General features: G+C 47.6%; 1 protein-coding gene across 13 annotated transcripts in view; it reads right to left on the bottom strand.

Moving 5' to 3' along the window:
* Positions 1-17,198, bottom strand: part of SPECC1 (sperm antigen with calponin homology and coiled-coil domains 1) — a 269,159-nt gene that overhangs the window by 191,109 nt on the left and 60,852 nt on the right. For all 13 annotated transcript variants that reach the window (XM_042917319.1, XM_042917316.1, XM_042917318.1 and 10 more), the window contains one exon: positions 8,476-8,646. In XM_042917319.1, coding sequence (XP_042773253.1) covers positions 8,476-8,622 — 147 coding nt within the window. In that variant the 5' untranslated portion in view covers positions 8,623-8,646. The remainder of the gene's footprint in view (positions 1-8,475; positions 8,647-17,198) is intronic.

The following is a 17,198-nucleotide window of genomic DNA, read 5'->3' on the forward strand; positions in this document are numbered from 1 at the left end:
ACAAAACAAAACAAAACAAAACAAAACCAAGTGTTGGTGAGGTTGTGAAGCAACGGGAACTCTCATGCTCTGCTTGTGGGAGTGTGTACCGATAAGCCGCTCTGTAAAGCTGGCAGTATCTGTTAGAGGTGAATATCTGCACGCTATGATTCAGCCATCCCACTCCTAAATCTATATCCAAGAGAGAAATGAGGACATGGGCTCATCAAAAGAATGTTCACAGCAGCTTTATTTATGAGCGCCCCCAAAAATACAATCCACGTGTTCACCAGCAAGAGGAGAGAGTTAAAGAATGACTTAGTAGACAACAGAAAGTACACAGTAAAAAAAGAAAAAAAAGGAATTACTGATACACCAATAGATGAATGGATCCCACAGAGACGCCAAGTGAAAGAAATTAGACATACAAGAGTATACCCTTCCTGATTTCACTTTTTACAGAGCTAAGAATTGGTAAAAACCAAATGATGGTGATAGAAGTCAAAATAGTGGTTCCCTCCGGGGGTGTTACTGACTGGGAAGGAACCTTCTGGGGTTGGGGCGGGGGGGCGGAATGTTCTATATCTTGACTTGGTGGTGGTTTATATAGATATGGCCACATGTAAAAACTCAATGAGTTGTATGGCTAAGACTAAGATTAATGCGCTCCACATACTTTATTTTATTTATTTATTTGTTTGTTTATTTATTTATTTATTTTTGTGTGTGGTTCTCACACTTTTTAAAAAAATTTTTTTTAATGTTTATTTTTATTTTTGACAGAGAGAGAGAGAGAGAGAGAGAGCAGAGCATGAGCAGGGGAGGGGCAGAGAGAGAGGGGGAAACAGAATCCGAAGCAGTTTCCAGGCTCCGAGCCGTCAGCACAGAGCCTGACGCGGGCCTCGAACTCACACTGTGAGATCATGACCCGAGCCGAGGTCGGACGCTCAACCGACTGAGCCACCCAGGCGCCCCCACATACTTTATTCTAAGTGTGTTTGGCTTCAACAAAAAACAAAAGGAAAACGAGGGGACGGGTTATAATTGGGGTGAAGTCTTGCTTCCACCCTTACAAATCCTAGTCCACTTTTTTCCTTTTCTCCCCATTGTTATTTTAGAGATTTTTTTTTTTATTGTGGTAAAATATACACGACACACAATGTGCCATTTAAAGTGTACACGTCAGTGGCATTATGTACATTCTCCCTGTTCAGCAACCATCACCACCCACCATCCACCTCCGGACCTTTTCCACCATCGCAAAGTGAGACTCTACTCATGAAATAATAATTCCCCGTAGCCTTTCTACAAGAGGGAAGATGCTGGGGCACCTGGGTAGTTCAGTCGGTTAAGCGTCTGACTTTGACTCAGGTCGTGATCTCATGGTTCGTGAGTTCAAGCCCCGCGTCGGGCTCTGTGCTGACAGCTCAGAGCCTGGAGCCTGCTTCGGATTCTGTGTCTCCCTCTCTCTCTGCCCCTCCCCTGCTCGCACTCTGTCTCTCTCTCTGTCTCTGTCTGTCTCTCTCTCAAAAATAAACATTAAAAAAAATTTTTTTTTAAAAGAGGGAAGATGGTAAAAGTCTTAAGATTAGCCCAAAAGTTCTAGTCAATGTCTTTAAACAAATTATTTATTTTAAAAACAAATAGCTAACATGGAAAGGATGATTGACATGTACTTCCAGTCACTAGAAGTGAGCAGAACCATACTTTCTGGCCAATTGCACAGACCCCTAGTTTAACAAAAGGACTAAATATGGCATCTGGGTTGTTGCCTTTCTTTTTTTTTTTTTTTTTTTAATATTTATTTATTTTTGAGAGAGAGACAGAGATAAAGCATTAGTGGGGGGAGGCAGAGAGAGAGGGAGACACAGAATCCGAAGCAGGCTCTAGACTCTGAGCTGTCAGCACAGAGCCCAACGCAGGGCTCAAACTCACAGCCTGCAAGATCATGACCTGAGCTAAAGTCGGACGCTTAACCGACGGAGCCACCCAGGCGCCCCACTCCATTGCCCTTCTTCCGGGGACTCCATCATTGTTTTTCTACCTCCTGTCTCAGAGTAACAAGGGTTCCTGCACCCCATTTCTCCAGCCTGTCAAATTATCTGTGAAGTCACCAGTGAAATGCGTGTTTAGCACTAAATGACAATAGTTCATGATGTCAGCAACTTTTTCTCAATAGAAAAAAACCTATTATTCGCTCTGCCTAGAAGCATGCCCGGATGCCTCCCCGGGTCCCCAAAGAAAATCAGTTCTGATTTGAGATGTTGAAAATTCCCTAGACAAACACCTCAAATGAAAAAGGGAAATCGTTACAGTTAAGGGGGTTTCTAACGCAATAATGCAAATGATGTGCACTTGGTTCTGTTTTCCTCCATCTGATTCCCCCGACGGTACTAGGATCAGTAAATTGGATGCAAAGTGTTGAATAATCTAAATCCACAGCAAAAGGCCAGGAGAGCAAAGGCTCGGTCTGCCAACCAGAACAGGGAATCCAAAATGGGAGGCTCTTCCCCCCCACCCCGATCCCCCTGCCCACCCACTGGGGCCAGAAGTGAAACTGTCTCCTGCAAGCCCCCCAAGGCCTCCACCCACCTCCGCGCCCTGCGTGTGGCGCCCAGGGGGTAGAGCTTGCTCCCCACTCTCCTCGTCCACCTTTTTGCAAGAGCTTCGTCCTTAACGAGATGACAGGTGGAGGCCACAGAGGACAGGACTCAGCAAGCAGTGGGAGACTTCCCCCTTCGTGGTCCCACTGTGTGTTATAAATAGATCTGATCCTGTCCTCTCCAGGCAAAAGGACACAGCTGATGTGCTACAGGCCAGCAGCGTGCTATGGCCTTACCAGGCAGCATGCGGACTTCGGATGGCAGCAAGGCTGTTCTACAGGGAGCACCTCATTTCCCCTGGGCCCTCCACAGAATCCCATTTGAGAAAGATCAATTGCGCAGAAGCTCTCCCTGGAGGCGGGCCGTACAGACTGAAAACTGGTCCTTCTTGTCCTCTGAAGCAAACCTCTTCCTCTGTCACTATTTTTTGGCTGCTGCTACATCAGACACGGAAAGCTACTTGTCTTAGTAATTTTTGTTCCTTCTCTATTCATGGCTGCATCTGGGGCTTTGTTTCCTGGTCACCGAATGCGGCTTCGCCGCTGCTTGAGATTTCTGGGTTTGTTACAGAAGATCACTAGGGCAGGTATGCGCTTCTTTGATATGTTTAGTAAGTATTTTCAATAATGCTTCCACTGATATTTGAGCTGCTGAGCACCTGTGCGTGAAAGCTTATAAAGGGAAAAAGTTTAAATAGCTCACAGATTAATGTAACTAAGAAATTCCTCTCAATTCCACAAAGGCGGGGACTGGTAGAATCCAAAGTTCTAAAATCACACATCACCTGATCCCCTCTTCAAAGGAAGAAAACATGTTAGGGTTGGAGCAGGGGCTCTCAAACTCGGGTGTGCGTCAGAATCCTTGGGGGTCTTGTGAAAACGCAGTCTGCCGCCTCCACCCCAGCCTCCAATCCACCCACCACCACCACCAAGTGTGGTTCCCAAGTCTGAAGTGAGGCCTGAGAATCTGCATTTCTAGCAAGTTCCCTCCCAGTGGATGCTGATGATGCTGATCCGGGGACCACACTTGAGAACCAAACGTTTAGTGCAGCACTGTTGATGGAAATATAACACCAGCCACATTAAAAGAGTAAAATGAGGGGCGCCTGGGTGGCTCGGGTGGTTGAGAGTCCGGCTCTTGATTTTGGCTCAGGTCATGATCTCATGGTTCTTGGGATCAAGCCCAGCGTTGGGCTCCACGCTGACAGCACAGAACCTGCTCGTGATTCTCGCTCCCTCTCTCTGCCCCTCCCCTACTTGTGCTTGCTCTCTCTCAACATAAATAAACTGAAAAAAAAAATTGTTCACGAGTAAAACAAAAGGTAAAATTAATGTTAAAAATATATTTTCTTAACCCAACACACCCAAAATATTATCAAGCAACGTGAAATATATTAATGAAGCATTTTAGGGGAACCTGGGTGGCTCAGTCGGTTAAGCGTCCAACTCTTGGTTTTGACCCACGTCCTGATCTCAAGGTTTGTGGGTGGACATTTCAAGGGCTCAGCTGCCACACGTGGCTAGTGGCTATTTCATTGGGCAGCACAGGTGCAGAGCAGTCCCTGAGAATGATTACGGAAGAATGACTGGGTCCCCAAGCCTCACGCAGAACATGCCTAAACTACCAAAGACCCTGCTTCCCTCTTGGCCACGGGAGATTGGGCAGGGTCAGTATACGACTCAGGCCTAGCTAAGCAGAGACCTTTCCCAATTTTTTGCTGCTTGTTTGATTTTGTTCTTTGCCGAATCAATCAGAAGTAAGCAAAGCAAGTAACTGGAAGTAAGCGGCCAGGTCTTTCGAGAAGATGCGGGAGACTTGGCCACGCTGGCAGCCAGGCTTCGTAATACAAGCTGAAGGAGAACAGACGTCAGCAGGAGACGGAGCAGACGGACAGAGGCACGCGGACATGAGCGACAGACAGAGAGTCCTGGGGTGTTCCAGTCCCCGTCCCGGCCTCCCTGAGCTCCAGTCTTGCACCTCTGTTCCCCTGGTGACATGCGAACCTCAGATGCGTCCAATCTGTTTCTTTTTTGCCAAAGCTCGCTCAAGCCAATGCTCTGTCATCTGCAATAAAGGGAGTCCTGACTGATAGACTCCAGCCTTAGAGACGGCCAGAGTGGGGCGGCCTGTCTGCGTCAGGGCACCCCAGGTGCTTTCCTTTCCTGTGCTGGGCTCCAGCGGCACAAGGAGGACTTGTGGTAACAGCCCCCGGGGCCATCCAGGCTCCCAGGCCCTCATCCCGTTCCCATGCTGCTCCTGTAACTGGGGCCAGTATTTCAATACGGCATTTCATTCCACTTTGGTGGATTTGTTTCAGTTTTCCTATTTGTGCCGGTTCGAATATATCTGTCCATTCTGTATGTATCCATCGACTATAAAGCAAATATAGTTAAGATGTCAACTGTACATCCAGGTGGTGGTATATGGGGGGGGGGGTCACTGTCATTCACCTTCTCTGTGCGCTTGCCATTTTCAAAGTAAACTACTGAGGGACACAAATCTTTTACCTGCGACTAGAGGGGGAAAGGAGAGAATGGCCAAGGCAGAGAAACGTGACAAGGGCTAGAAAAGGCACAGGCTTGGTGTAGCCCCTTCTGCTACCCCTTCCCTCAAACGCTGCCATTCTCTTTACAGAGTAAGACCTGGAGACCCCAAGAATCAGAAGTGACAATAGAGGTATTTGCTTTTGTCCTGACATTTTTTCCTGTGGGACAAATTTCCAAAAACACTTAGGGGCGCCTGGGTGGGTCAGTCAGTTAAGCAGCCGACTCCTGATCTGGGCTCAGGTCATGATCTCATCGTTCATGAGTTCAAGCCCTGCGTCGAGAGGATTCTCTCTCTCCCTCTCTCTCTCCGCCCCTCCCCAGCTCTCCCTCTCTCTCTCTCTCTCTCTCTCTCAAGATAAATACATAAACTTTAAAAAATAAACAAAAAAGCATACCTATCAGTGGCAGAAGCAACCAACATTTCATTGTTCTTAGAAAACCCTCCTGAGCTTTAGACCTTGTTATTAAACACTGTTTTGTTTTTTTTTTAAGTTTATTTTGAGAGAGGGCACACACACACACACATGCACGAGCAGGGGAGGGCAGAGAGATAGAGGGAGACAGAGGATCCCAAGCAGGCTCCACACTGTCAGCATGTAGTCCGACTCGGGGTTTGATCCCAACAGCCGTGAGATCGTGACCTGAGCCAAAATCACGAGCTGGACGCTTAACCGACTGAGCCACCCAGGTGCCCCTAAACACTGCTTTTAAAAACATCTCGATATATTCCAGGAGCTCTAATGGTCTTAAATATATGCATTAATGTAAAATCTGCATTAAAAATGTGTCCCAAATGTGCTGTAGGTCAAGAATAATAAAAATTAAAGCCACGGAAATAATGAGCAAGTCCAGGGCAACAGAATGATAAACAAAACTGTGTGTAGATCACTCTCTCCACGTGTTACTCCTCAGGACAGCTACCTAGCTTGCCTGAGCCCTCACAGCTAGAAAGGGCTCGAGGCAGGATCCCGACTCAGCCTGGTCTGCCCCGCTCCCAGCCCGTGCTACTCTCACTCCAGGCCGCCATCACACTGCCGCTCCCAGCAGACCCAGTGGACTTAGGCATTTGATGAGTACTGAGTGTCCAACCAGGGGACAGGTGCTTTTCTAAGCGTGAGGGACGGAGCTGTGCAAGAAACCAAAGAGCACACGGTCCCTGCCCTCATGGGGCTTACATTCTAGCCGCTGCGAGACAGATACTCGCCAGGCAGGTAGTAAGAGCGGAAAAGGAAAATGAGGCAGGGTGAGGAGGGTGTATGGGGGGCCACTTTACAGTGAGTGGTCAGGGGTGACATCTGATAAGGTGACATTTGAGCAGAGACTGAAGGGAGACGTGGCAGAGGAACAGGGGTGGGGAGGAGGAATATTCCGGGCAGAAGGAGTGCGCCCGGCTCGTGGAGGGACGGTGTCGCCGGGCACCGGGAGGCTCTGTGGCCGGAGCTCGGGGGGCAGGGCAGAGGGGACAGCAATGACGTCTGAGAGGGAATGGGATCTCCAGGCCGTCACCGGCTACATCAAGGACTTTGCTTTTCATTCTGAGTGACACGGGGAGCCCCGAGGGACTTTCCAGCAGAGAGGTGACACGACAAATGCGTTAGAAGGACCACTCTGGCGTTTGCTGAGAACGGAATGTAGGGTGCAAAGACAAAGCACGGAGACCGCTGAGGAAGGCTGTGCAAGGAAGGCGGTGGCATGAGCCGGGTGGTCCCAAGGGCGGCGGTGGGAGTGGGCTGAAGGTGACATCGAGTCTGATGGCGGAAGTGATGGCGTTTTGCTGACGGCCTGTGGCACGTGAGAGAAGCAGGGCCCAAGATGGGGCCACGGGCTCTGGCCTGAGCCACTGAGGGGATGAAGCTGTTCAAGGGGAAGATTCCTGAGGAGCCGGTTTGGGGGCAGGAGAGGGGGAGGGGGAGGAACCCGTCTGGGACATGTTATATTCTAGGTGCCTTTCAGACATCCAAGAGGCGAGGTCACAAAAGCCGCTGGAGGGCACCTGGATGGAGACGCAAACTTGGATGTCATCTACTCATACAGCTGATCCCTGAACAGCGCAGGGGTTAAGGGTCCCAATGCCCATGCAGTCAAAAATCCACATACAACTTTTGACTCCCCCCAAACTTACTAATACCTTACTATGGACCAGAAGTCTTACCGATAACATAAACAGTCAATTAACATGCGTTTTGTATGTGATACGTATTACATACTGTATTCGCATAGTAAGGTAAGCTAGAGAGGAGAAAATGTTAAGGAAATCACAAGAGAATAGACATTTACGGTACCGTACTGTAAAAAATCGGCATATGAGTGGACTCGTGCAGTTCAAACCCGCATTCAAGCGTCAACTGTGGTATTAAAATTCACGAGAACAGGCGCTAACACCTAGAAAAACTGTTCTCAATAGGGACAGCGCTGACCCTCAGGGAGCATGCTGGAAATGTGTTGGGGGCATTTTTAGTCATCACCCCAATTGGTGGCGCTACTTGTATATTTAATGGGTGAGAGAACAGGGAACCCAGACAATCTTGCATGTGACAATCTTGCAAAGACATTCCCAAAGGTGGCACGCCTTTTTATTATTATCTGAGCCTCAAGCATCCTCTTGCTTTACATGTAAAAACAATGTACTTCTGGGGCGCCTGGGTGGCTCAATCAGTTGAGCATCCGACTCTTGATTTCGGCTCAGGTCGTGATCTCACAGTTCGCGGGTTCGAGCCCCACACGGGGCTCTGTGCTGACGGTGCGGAGCCTGCTTGGGATTCTCTGTCTCTGTCTCTCTCTCTCTCTCTCAGAAATAAATAAACATTTTTAAAAAATGTACTTCTGGCACAGCTTTAAGATGGACACATGAAAGGTTCTGAGAATAACTAGGGAAGACTGCATTTTGGTTCAGAACTTTACCAAGAGTGTTCACCATTTGAAAACCATCACGTCACTCCCTCAACATCCTTCGTGGTATGTGAGTCATCAACACGATGGGCCTGGGTCAGTCTGTGTCACAGCTACCACATCTGCGGTGCTCTGAGGGGCACCTCAGGCCCCTCGGCAATCGTACGCAGGCATACGCAGATGGGAATACGGATTATTTAATTATAAACTAACTGCCTGTCAGTTTTCTTTTCTCATTAGGATGTTATATTGATTTTCCAAGAGTATGTGTGCAGGTAGGTTATAGTATCTCTGACTCTCATCTCCAGATGGTAAGGGAAGCTAGAAGAGAGACGAGGCCCCAGAACTGCACCCTGGGCCCTGGGTCTCGCTTACTGCCCTCTTCAATCCTCCCGCCCAGGCCCCCCTGCCCGGGGGCGCCCAGCAGCCCTACGCCAGGCGGGCGCTTCGGTCTGTACCTTGCTGAGCCGGGACTCAAACGCCAGCGAGGTGGAAGACTTAGAACTCTTCATGCCGGAAGAGGCTGCAGGGAGGGGCCGCGCACGGTCCGCCCCATGGCTGCCCGCTTTGATGACTGGACTCCAGGCCTTGGCCGCGCTCCTCATGTTTGTCCTAGAGAGGCCGTCCTTCTGCACAAGACCGAAAAGAAAAACACGTACGTCCACAACTCGAACACGCTGAGTGGCGTCGCAGACTTTCCCCCCACACACCCCCATCTCCACGTTCCCTCTGTTATCACAAAGAACGGGGGCTTCTGAGTGGACTTCAAGATGAGGATTCTGCGTTGAAGACGACACCTTTGCATGAGGCTACTTTTTACAACCTCGCAGTGGCTTTTACCAAACTATTGAAAACGTACGTGCAATATTATTGATGCTCTGACGTTACAGCAAAATGACGGCTCCTGGTTGGTCAGGGTATTACTATATTAGCATATGCTATAATACATACTATTATCACAGTACAGGATTAGACTGTATACCCACACACTATATATATACCTATCCCCTTAAAACAGGTCAGCTTGGGTCAAGACCTACTATGTCCATAGGGCTTGCAGCTTCAGGGTTGATAATGACACAACCTACCTAATTTTCAAATAGATATAAATGATTTACTTCAAAATTGGAGTTCATAGAAGCATAGCCGATTTCTTCTTTTTGGACAAAAATGGGTATCATTTAAAAACTAATGGGAGTGCCTGGGTGACTCGGTCAGTTAAGCGTCCAACTTCGACTCAGGTCGCAATCCCACGGTTCATGGGTTCGAGCCCCCCACTGGTATCAGCACAGAGTTCATTTTGCATCCCCTGTCCCCCTCTCTCTCTGCCCCTCCCCTGCTCTCTCTCTCTTTCTCTCTCTCTCTCTCTCAAATAAATAAACATGAAAACAAATCTTTAGAAAAATAAAATAAAAATTAATGGAGCATATTTTAATTGGTCGCATCTGACATTGTAGCGCAGTTACCCGCCCATAACAAAAACATTTTATGGAAGAAAAATTGTGCAAAGTGGCAGGATGCAGTTAAAGGCCTAAGGGGAAAGCCCACATACAAAGTTATGGAAAGCAGCCTGAGTCTCGTGATCAGCGCCCAGGGCTCTCATTCCTGCATGAGGTGTGGCCCGCCATGTCCTGACCTCCCTGAGCCCGTTTCTTCCATCAGTAGCACGATGGGACAGGAGTAAATGCTCTCTAGGGGCTTATTCAGCTCTAACTCTGCCTCTGCGGATTCTCATGACCAAGGGTGTGACACAGAATACCAAAACCACAGGTGATGTGGCATCCTTTCAAAGAAACAAACCAGGAGCGCCTGGATGGCTCAGTCTGTTAAGTGTTAGGATCTCACAGTCGGTGAGTTCGAGCCCCGCATCGGGCTCCGTGCTGACAGTTCAGGGCCTGGAGCCTGCTTCAGATTCTGTGTCTCCCTCTCTCTCTGCCCCTCCCCTGCTCGAGCTCTGTCTCTCTCAAAAATAAACATTAAAAAAAATTTTTTTTAAATAAAATAAACAAACCAGAAAAATGCACTTTAAAAAACACCAGCAGGGGCGCCTAGGTGGCTCAGTCGGTCAAGCGTCCGACTTCGGCTCAGGTCATGATCTCACGGTCCGTGAGTTCGAGCCCCGCGTCGGGCTCTGTGCTGACAGCTCAGAGCCTGGAGCCTGTTTCCGATTCTGTGTCTCCCTCTCTCTCTGCCCCTCCCCCGTTCATGCTCTGTCTCTCTCTGTCTCAAAAATAAATAAACGTTAAAAAAAAATTAAAAAACAAACAAACAAACAAACACTAGCAGGTGACAGCGAACTCCAGCAGCCACACTCATAGAACCTGGAGGTCTAATTAACGGTCCCTGACAGAGGGGTCATAGTTGGTGCCAAGTAGCCCCGGGAGCCTCACCACATCCCACGAGACCCCATTAGCCACCTAAAACAAAAACAATAGGCCCCCTCCCCAGCCTAGCTCGGGCTGTGCCCTCTTCCTGTTCTTGTCTCCTTTTCCTGGCTGGAGGACGCCATTTCAACCGACAGCACCCCTCTGCCAGGGCCAGCCAGCTTCTCTTCCTACTTAAAGTGATTAGCTCGAGGTGGCATGTGTCCAAGATTCTACCTGGACTCATTCCACCGCCTGCCGTATACCGGCCACGCGAACATGGCTACAGGTGAAAAAATGTATTTAAAGACTTTGCCATTGTTTTCTACAAGAGTTTCTGAGAAAACTCATCCATGATTTCAGTTGTATGATTAGTTCCGAACCTTAGTAGTCTCAGCTTGGTTTCAGGTATTATGATTACTTTTTTTATTCTGTGTTACTTCTTGTGTACTTTATTGACGTTAGCATCAGTTATTTTTCTTTCTTGGCCCACAGTTTGTTTTTTTTTTAGGTTCATTGATTTATTTAAGTGATCTCCACACCCATTGTGGGGCTCGAACCCATGACCTCAAGATGAAGAGTCACATGCTCTTCTGAGCGCGCCAGCCAGGCGCCCCTTGACCCACAATTTTTCATGCTGGTTTCCATGGCAACAATGAGCGCGTTCTTGGGTTGACAGCTACACAGTAACTAATTTCATTAGGACTCCCCTCGTTAATGAGCTGACATAGCCTGAGTGGTTCTTGAAGAGAATTACTGAGTACTTTTACCAGTTAGTACAGAACCAACCTGTAACATGTCCGTGTGACTTAGGAAGACGCCTTAAGTAAGATACCTGTTTGATCAAGGCATCCTTTTACGTTATGACTACAACGACCTTGTAATGACTAACCCAGGGCTTACTTTGTGAAAACATAAGGTGATTCTGCTGTCTTAGTCAAAACTCAAGATCTAAACTCCTCTCTTAGGAGTTGCCCTCTGGCAACAAATATGGCCACCTTCTGGGCAGAGCACCTGGAAAATGTTCAACTCTTTTTCAAAGACTGAGAAGTCACTTGCTCGGAGGCAAAATTCTCAGGGTTATTCCACTTGTATCATTACTCCCTTCTTTATTCTCCTGGAACTCTCTGAACCCAATCAAATTATTTCCAAACGGATGTACCCAGACGGCTTGTCTCATCTGGACCGCTCCTGTCTGCCATGATCTTTTCTTGGCTCCCTTCTCTCGTTTTCCCTGTTATTTCCCCCAGACTAAGCCTTCTGTTTCGACCCATTCACCAGCCAGATTCTTCCCTTCAAATTCCACCTTCTTTCCAAATGCAAAATATAGGGGAATGAAATAATTAATGTCCCACTCACACGAACCAGGAAGAGAACCCCATAGGTAGGGAACGTGCCCGGGATGGGACTCCCAGAGTAGTATCGGGCTCTGTAGGATCAATGCAGCTTTCCAGGGATGGGTGAGAGGGTGAGAGCTGGTGAGAGATGGCCCAGCCAGACCCAGTGCTGGCTTTGCGCCCTGCTCCCCTTTCTCATGGTTTAGGACATTATTAAACTTCTCCCCGCCCGACATCCTCAGCCTGAACCAGTGTCTTCCTAGCGTTCTCCGAGTCTTCTGGAGACTGCCTATCTTCCCTTGCTCTGCCCACCCCCAGTTCTGGGCTCTTCTGGAACAGACCGGGAAGGCATATGCTCAGAGCTATCCACTGGCAGTGCTCGGCCGGCTTTGGCCCTGCTCTCTGTTCACTTCCAGGAAGACTTCCTGCCGGAAGGGGAGCAGGTGCCCATACGCCCCACTCCGAGACTGTTGCAGACTTTCACACGCTCCCCTTCTGACACAGTTAGTTACGGAAACACTGCAGTGACGGGAGAGCAGCTACTCTGTGCCACTCCGAGCCTGGCAAGGCACGGCTAAGTGTTTTTTGTGGGTGTCTCTGTAAATCTTCACCGTAACCCTATGACGTAGGTAGGTATCGCCCCCACTTTACAGATGGAGACACTTTCTTTGGATCAAGGAGGCTAAGCGACTTGCCCCAATCACAGAGTTTATGATGGGGCCAGGATTCAAACCCAGCTGTCATTGGCCCTTAAACGTCAGGGATGGTATGGCCTCTGTGAATAATCTTTGCTCACAAGGAGGACTTTTGGATCCAGTGCTCCTGGTCCAAACCCAGTATCGCTGCTTGCTGTGTGAACTCAGGTGTGCCTTTCCAACACCGATTCTCAACATGTTCACCTAATAAAATGGAGTCGTTACGTGCAGATGGAAAGAAAACACGGACGCCGAGGGCCAGGCACACAGAAGGCGCTCAACGACCATAAGCTGCCTTCCCCACAAACACTGTGACTGAGTTCAGTGGAGGGTGGCTCTGCTTTATTCCCTCAACATTACACAGCAGTGGATCGATTAAATCCATGTCAGTGGCAGGAACCAGACACACTAGACTCAAGGAAAGTGCTCCTCTTGTACACAGAACAGCCACTTTTCATGTGGAAACATGAAAGAGGGAAAGCAAAGAGGAAAATAAACACTGAGGGCAGACACCCTCCCATCATGAGAACTGGCCCCAACCTTAATGCAGCCTAGCTTCTGAGAACACAGGTACGAATACCGGGTGATTCAGACTTCCCTTCTGGAGGCGAGTGAGTGGCAGAAAATAAATAGATGAACTCTCGCCAAATACAAGAATTAAAAAAAAAAAAAAAGGTTTCCATTGTTAATTCCCTGATTTCTGCAAATCCTCCTGAACCATCTCAAAGGATCAAGCTGATGAAGGAATTACAATTAAATCTAGGAACCCACTCCTGCAGGGGTGGGAAGAGCATCTTCCTGGGGCTGTTTTCTTTAAATTTTCCAACAGTTTTATTTTCTTACCGAGCTTCTTTCCTTTCCAGAACGGAGTTAAGACTTCTATTTAAACCGTAACTCATAAATTGTGTGGCATAAAGTAGAAAAGAAAAGAGAGGGGGAGTGGGGCGAGAGGGAGGAGGTAGCAGCTATTTTAGGAATATGATTAGGTGTCTGGGTCCCAGGGAAAGTCAGAGCCCAAGCACAGGTCTCCCACTCCCTCAAAACACATTACTCTGCTGCTTAATCGCTGCCCGCAGAACTTGTGTTGGAAGGGCTGTTTCGGGGCCTCAGATTTATGACCTTTTTAAGGCAAGAGAACAGAAGGGCGATGGGGAAACCATTCTGGACGATCACAAAATAATGAGTGGCTGCGAGTGGGAGAGGCACTGAGGTCTTGACTACAAGTACAATAAGCAGCAGGAAGCGGGAAGCCGAAGCATTCAAGTCTGAGAACTAACAAAATAAGAATGTTCACATAGCTCAATCACCAGGGGACTCGGCAGGAAACAGAAAGTAAGGGAGGACCACGTTGAAAATATCTAGCTTGGGCTTTTCAGAACATGTGCTGAGTTTGCTCTTGACCTCAACAGTAGTGGCTATCAACTGGGGTGTGTGTGTGTGTGTGTGTGTGTGTGTGTGTGTGAGAGAGAGAGAGAGAGAGAGTGCGTGGCTCTGCCCTCCAGGGGCAGGGGAGACGTGTTTAGTGGTCACAACTTGGGGTGTGCTACTGGGTAGACCCAGAGATGTTACTCAACATCCAAAGGGCGGCCCCGACAACGAAGAAATGTCTGCCCTGAGATGTCAGCAGTCAAGGTTTAGAAACGCAGTACTACAGGAAGGATGAAGAGTCCTCAGATGCTGGTTCAATTTCCCATCTAACACCAAAATGTCAATGCTGAGAATCTGTCTGGGGAGCAGCCGAGGGAATCCCAGATTTCAGCTGGAGCCACGGGAAACTCTTCAAAGTTTATTATTTCCTGTGGTCTCGGGATGAGAAGTCATCTCTTTGGCCTTAGATTCCTTCCCGGTAAAGAAGGAAAAGGACAGATGTCCATGTAGCATTAGAAGAAAAATGGCACACTGAAATTGATCTTGTCAGCAGAAGTCACTTAAAGGAAACAAGAGCCAAGAAGTAATAAACCAAAATCTAAACAGAAAAGAGCATTTATACATCACTAGCCACACCATCTCAAACCTGAAAAAAAAAAACAAAAAACTTCAAAAATGGAGTAAAGAACTTGCAGAAACCATGAAATGCGGCCACAAGGCAGAGATCCATAACAAATAGGGTGTAATCTGAGATAAGACACAGAGGAGGAGTTGAGCCATTGAATATGAAATGCAGGCCCTGGAGAGAGGCTATAATCTGGGAGCTATATTGAGACCAAGAGTTCACAATCACTGCCTGGGGGCCATCCTTCTGTCTCCAAAGCTGAACCAAGAAGCCAACATCCCAAGGAGTGGATGCCCACTAATCAGTAGTTATTTCCTTACCTATAATGTGGCTTCACCTCAAAGAAATAAAGGTGAATGAGGGGCACCTGGGTGGCTCAGTCGGTTGAGCGTCCAACTTCGGCTCAGGTCATGATCTCACAGTTCCTGAGTTCAAGCCCCGCGTGGGGCTCTGTGTTGACAGCTCAGAGCCTGGAGCCACTTTGGATTCTGTGTCTCCCTCTCTCTCTGCTCTTCTCCCCACCCCCAGAAATAAATAAACATTAAAAAAAATTTTTTTTTTTAAGTGAATGAGCTAAAGCAGGAGAAAAGGAGATGGGAACAAAACACTTCAAGAGCTCTTTCTATAGAAATAGTTTAAAAAGATCTATCAAAGGGTAACTAAGAATAAAAACTACAATGTAGTGCCAGGACCATTCAATAGGGAAGGGCAGTATTTTCAACAAACGGTGCTGGGGAAAACTGGATATCCACATTCAAAAGAATGAATTTGCACCATAAACAAAAGTTAGCCCAAAATGGATCAAAGACCTAAATGCAAGAGTTGAAATTGTAAAATGCTTAGAAGAAAACACAGGAAAAAACTTTGTGGCATTGGATTTGGCAACAGATTCTTCAACATGGCACCAAACGCATAGGCAACAAAAGAAAAAACTATATAAACTGGACTACATCAAAATTTACAACTTATATGCATCAAAGAACACAATCAACAAAGTAAAAAGGCAACTCATGGAAGGGGAGAAGATACTTGCAAATCACTTATCTGGTGAGAGGTCTGCTGTGGACTGAATGATGTCCCCCACTTTCCCCAAATTCATATGTTGAAACCCTAGTCCCCAGTGTTAGTGTATTTGGAGATAGGGCTTTTAGGAGGTAAATTAAAATTAAATGAGGTCACAAGGGTGGGGTCCTAATCTGATAGGATCGATGGTCTTATAAAAGGAACTGAAGAAAGACCTTGTGAGGGCATAGTAAGAAGGCAGCCATCTACAAACCAGGAAAGAGCCCTCACAAGGAACTAAACAGCCAGCATCCTGATCTTGGACTGCCCAGCCTCCAGAACTGGGAGAAATAAACGTCTGTTGTTTAAGCCACTCAGTCTGTAGTATTTTGAAGCAGACAAAAATAGGGCTAATATTCAGAACATATAAAGAACTCCTACTACTCAACAACAAAACCAAACATGATTTAAGACGGACAAAGAACTGGGATAGACATTTCTCCAAAGAAGATATACATGGCCAATAAGTACATGAAAAGCTGTTCAACATCACTAATCATTAGGGAAATGCACATTAAAATCACGACAAGAGACCGCACCCAACCCATTAGCATAGCTCCTATAAACAACAGCAACAAACACAAACTAACAAGTGTTGGAGAAGATGTAGAGAGATCGGAACCCTTGGGTACTATCGTTGGGAAAGTAAAATGATGCACCCGCTGTGGGAAGCGGTATGGCAATTCCTCAAAAACTAAAAACTAGAATTATCATATGATTTGTTAAATCCACTTCTGGATATATTCCCAAATAACTGAAAGCAGGGTCTCAAAAGGATGCTTTACAGCCATGTTCATAGAACAACTATCCACAAGGGCCAAAAGGTGAAAGTAACCCAAGTAGGTATTGATGGATGCGTGGATAAACAAAATGTGGTATATACAACCAGTGGAATAGGATTCAGCCTTATTTTTAAGGCAATTTGATACATGCCACAACACGGATGAACCTTGAGGACGTTAGGCTCGGTGAAACAAGTCAGTCAGAAAAAGACAAATACCGTAGGATTCCCCTTACACGGTTAAGTTCATAGAGACAGAAAGTAAAATGGTAGCTGCCAAAGTGGGAGGGGGGGGGAGGAGGCAGGGGAGAATGGGATGGGGGTTACTGTTTAATAGGTATAGAATTCCAGTTTTATGGGGGTAAATACAGTTCTGTGGTTGGATGAGGCTTAATAACACAAATGTACTTAATAACACGCTGAATTGCACACTTAAAAATGGTTAAGATGCAGGAGCCAGGGGAGGAAGCTGTTGGCGCCCAGAGACCGAAAGACAGAAGCTTGGCCTTCACTAGAGAAACGCAACCAACCCGTGGAGATTCATTCGGGAGGGGGCTGGGGCAAGAAACGCCTCAAACTCATCCTCCTTCTCCCTCCAATCAGCTGCTCACTGGCTCCCTGGAAGAGGGAGACCGAGAGGAGATGTGGAGGGGCAAACACTGGAAGCTCAGGACACCCGCCCTGCCCCCTTGGCCTGGCCAACTTCAATGCCACCTTCTGAAGTCGAGAATCTCCCCTCTAGAAACTTCTCCCAGTTCAGGGGGCCTCACAAGGGTCTCTGGCCTGTGGGACCTGCCCCAGGGGCAGCCTCCTGGCATTTGCCTGTGTGTGGCCGCCCTAGCACAGTGCACAGCACAGACCCCGAACAGCCAGCTCTCCCCTGCCCCGTGACTTCCCCATTTCTATTCTCAGCCTGGCCTTTCTCTCGCTCTCCCGGACTCAAACCCTCA

This window comes from Panthera leo, chromosome E1 (genome assembly GCF_018350215.1).
Source record: "Panthera leo isolate Ple1 chromosome E1, P.leo_Ple1_pat1.1, whole genome shotgun sequence".
Lineage (NCBI taxonomy): Eukaryota > Metazoa > Chordata > Mammalia > Carnivora > Felidae > Panthera > Panthera leo.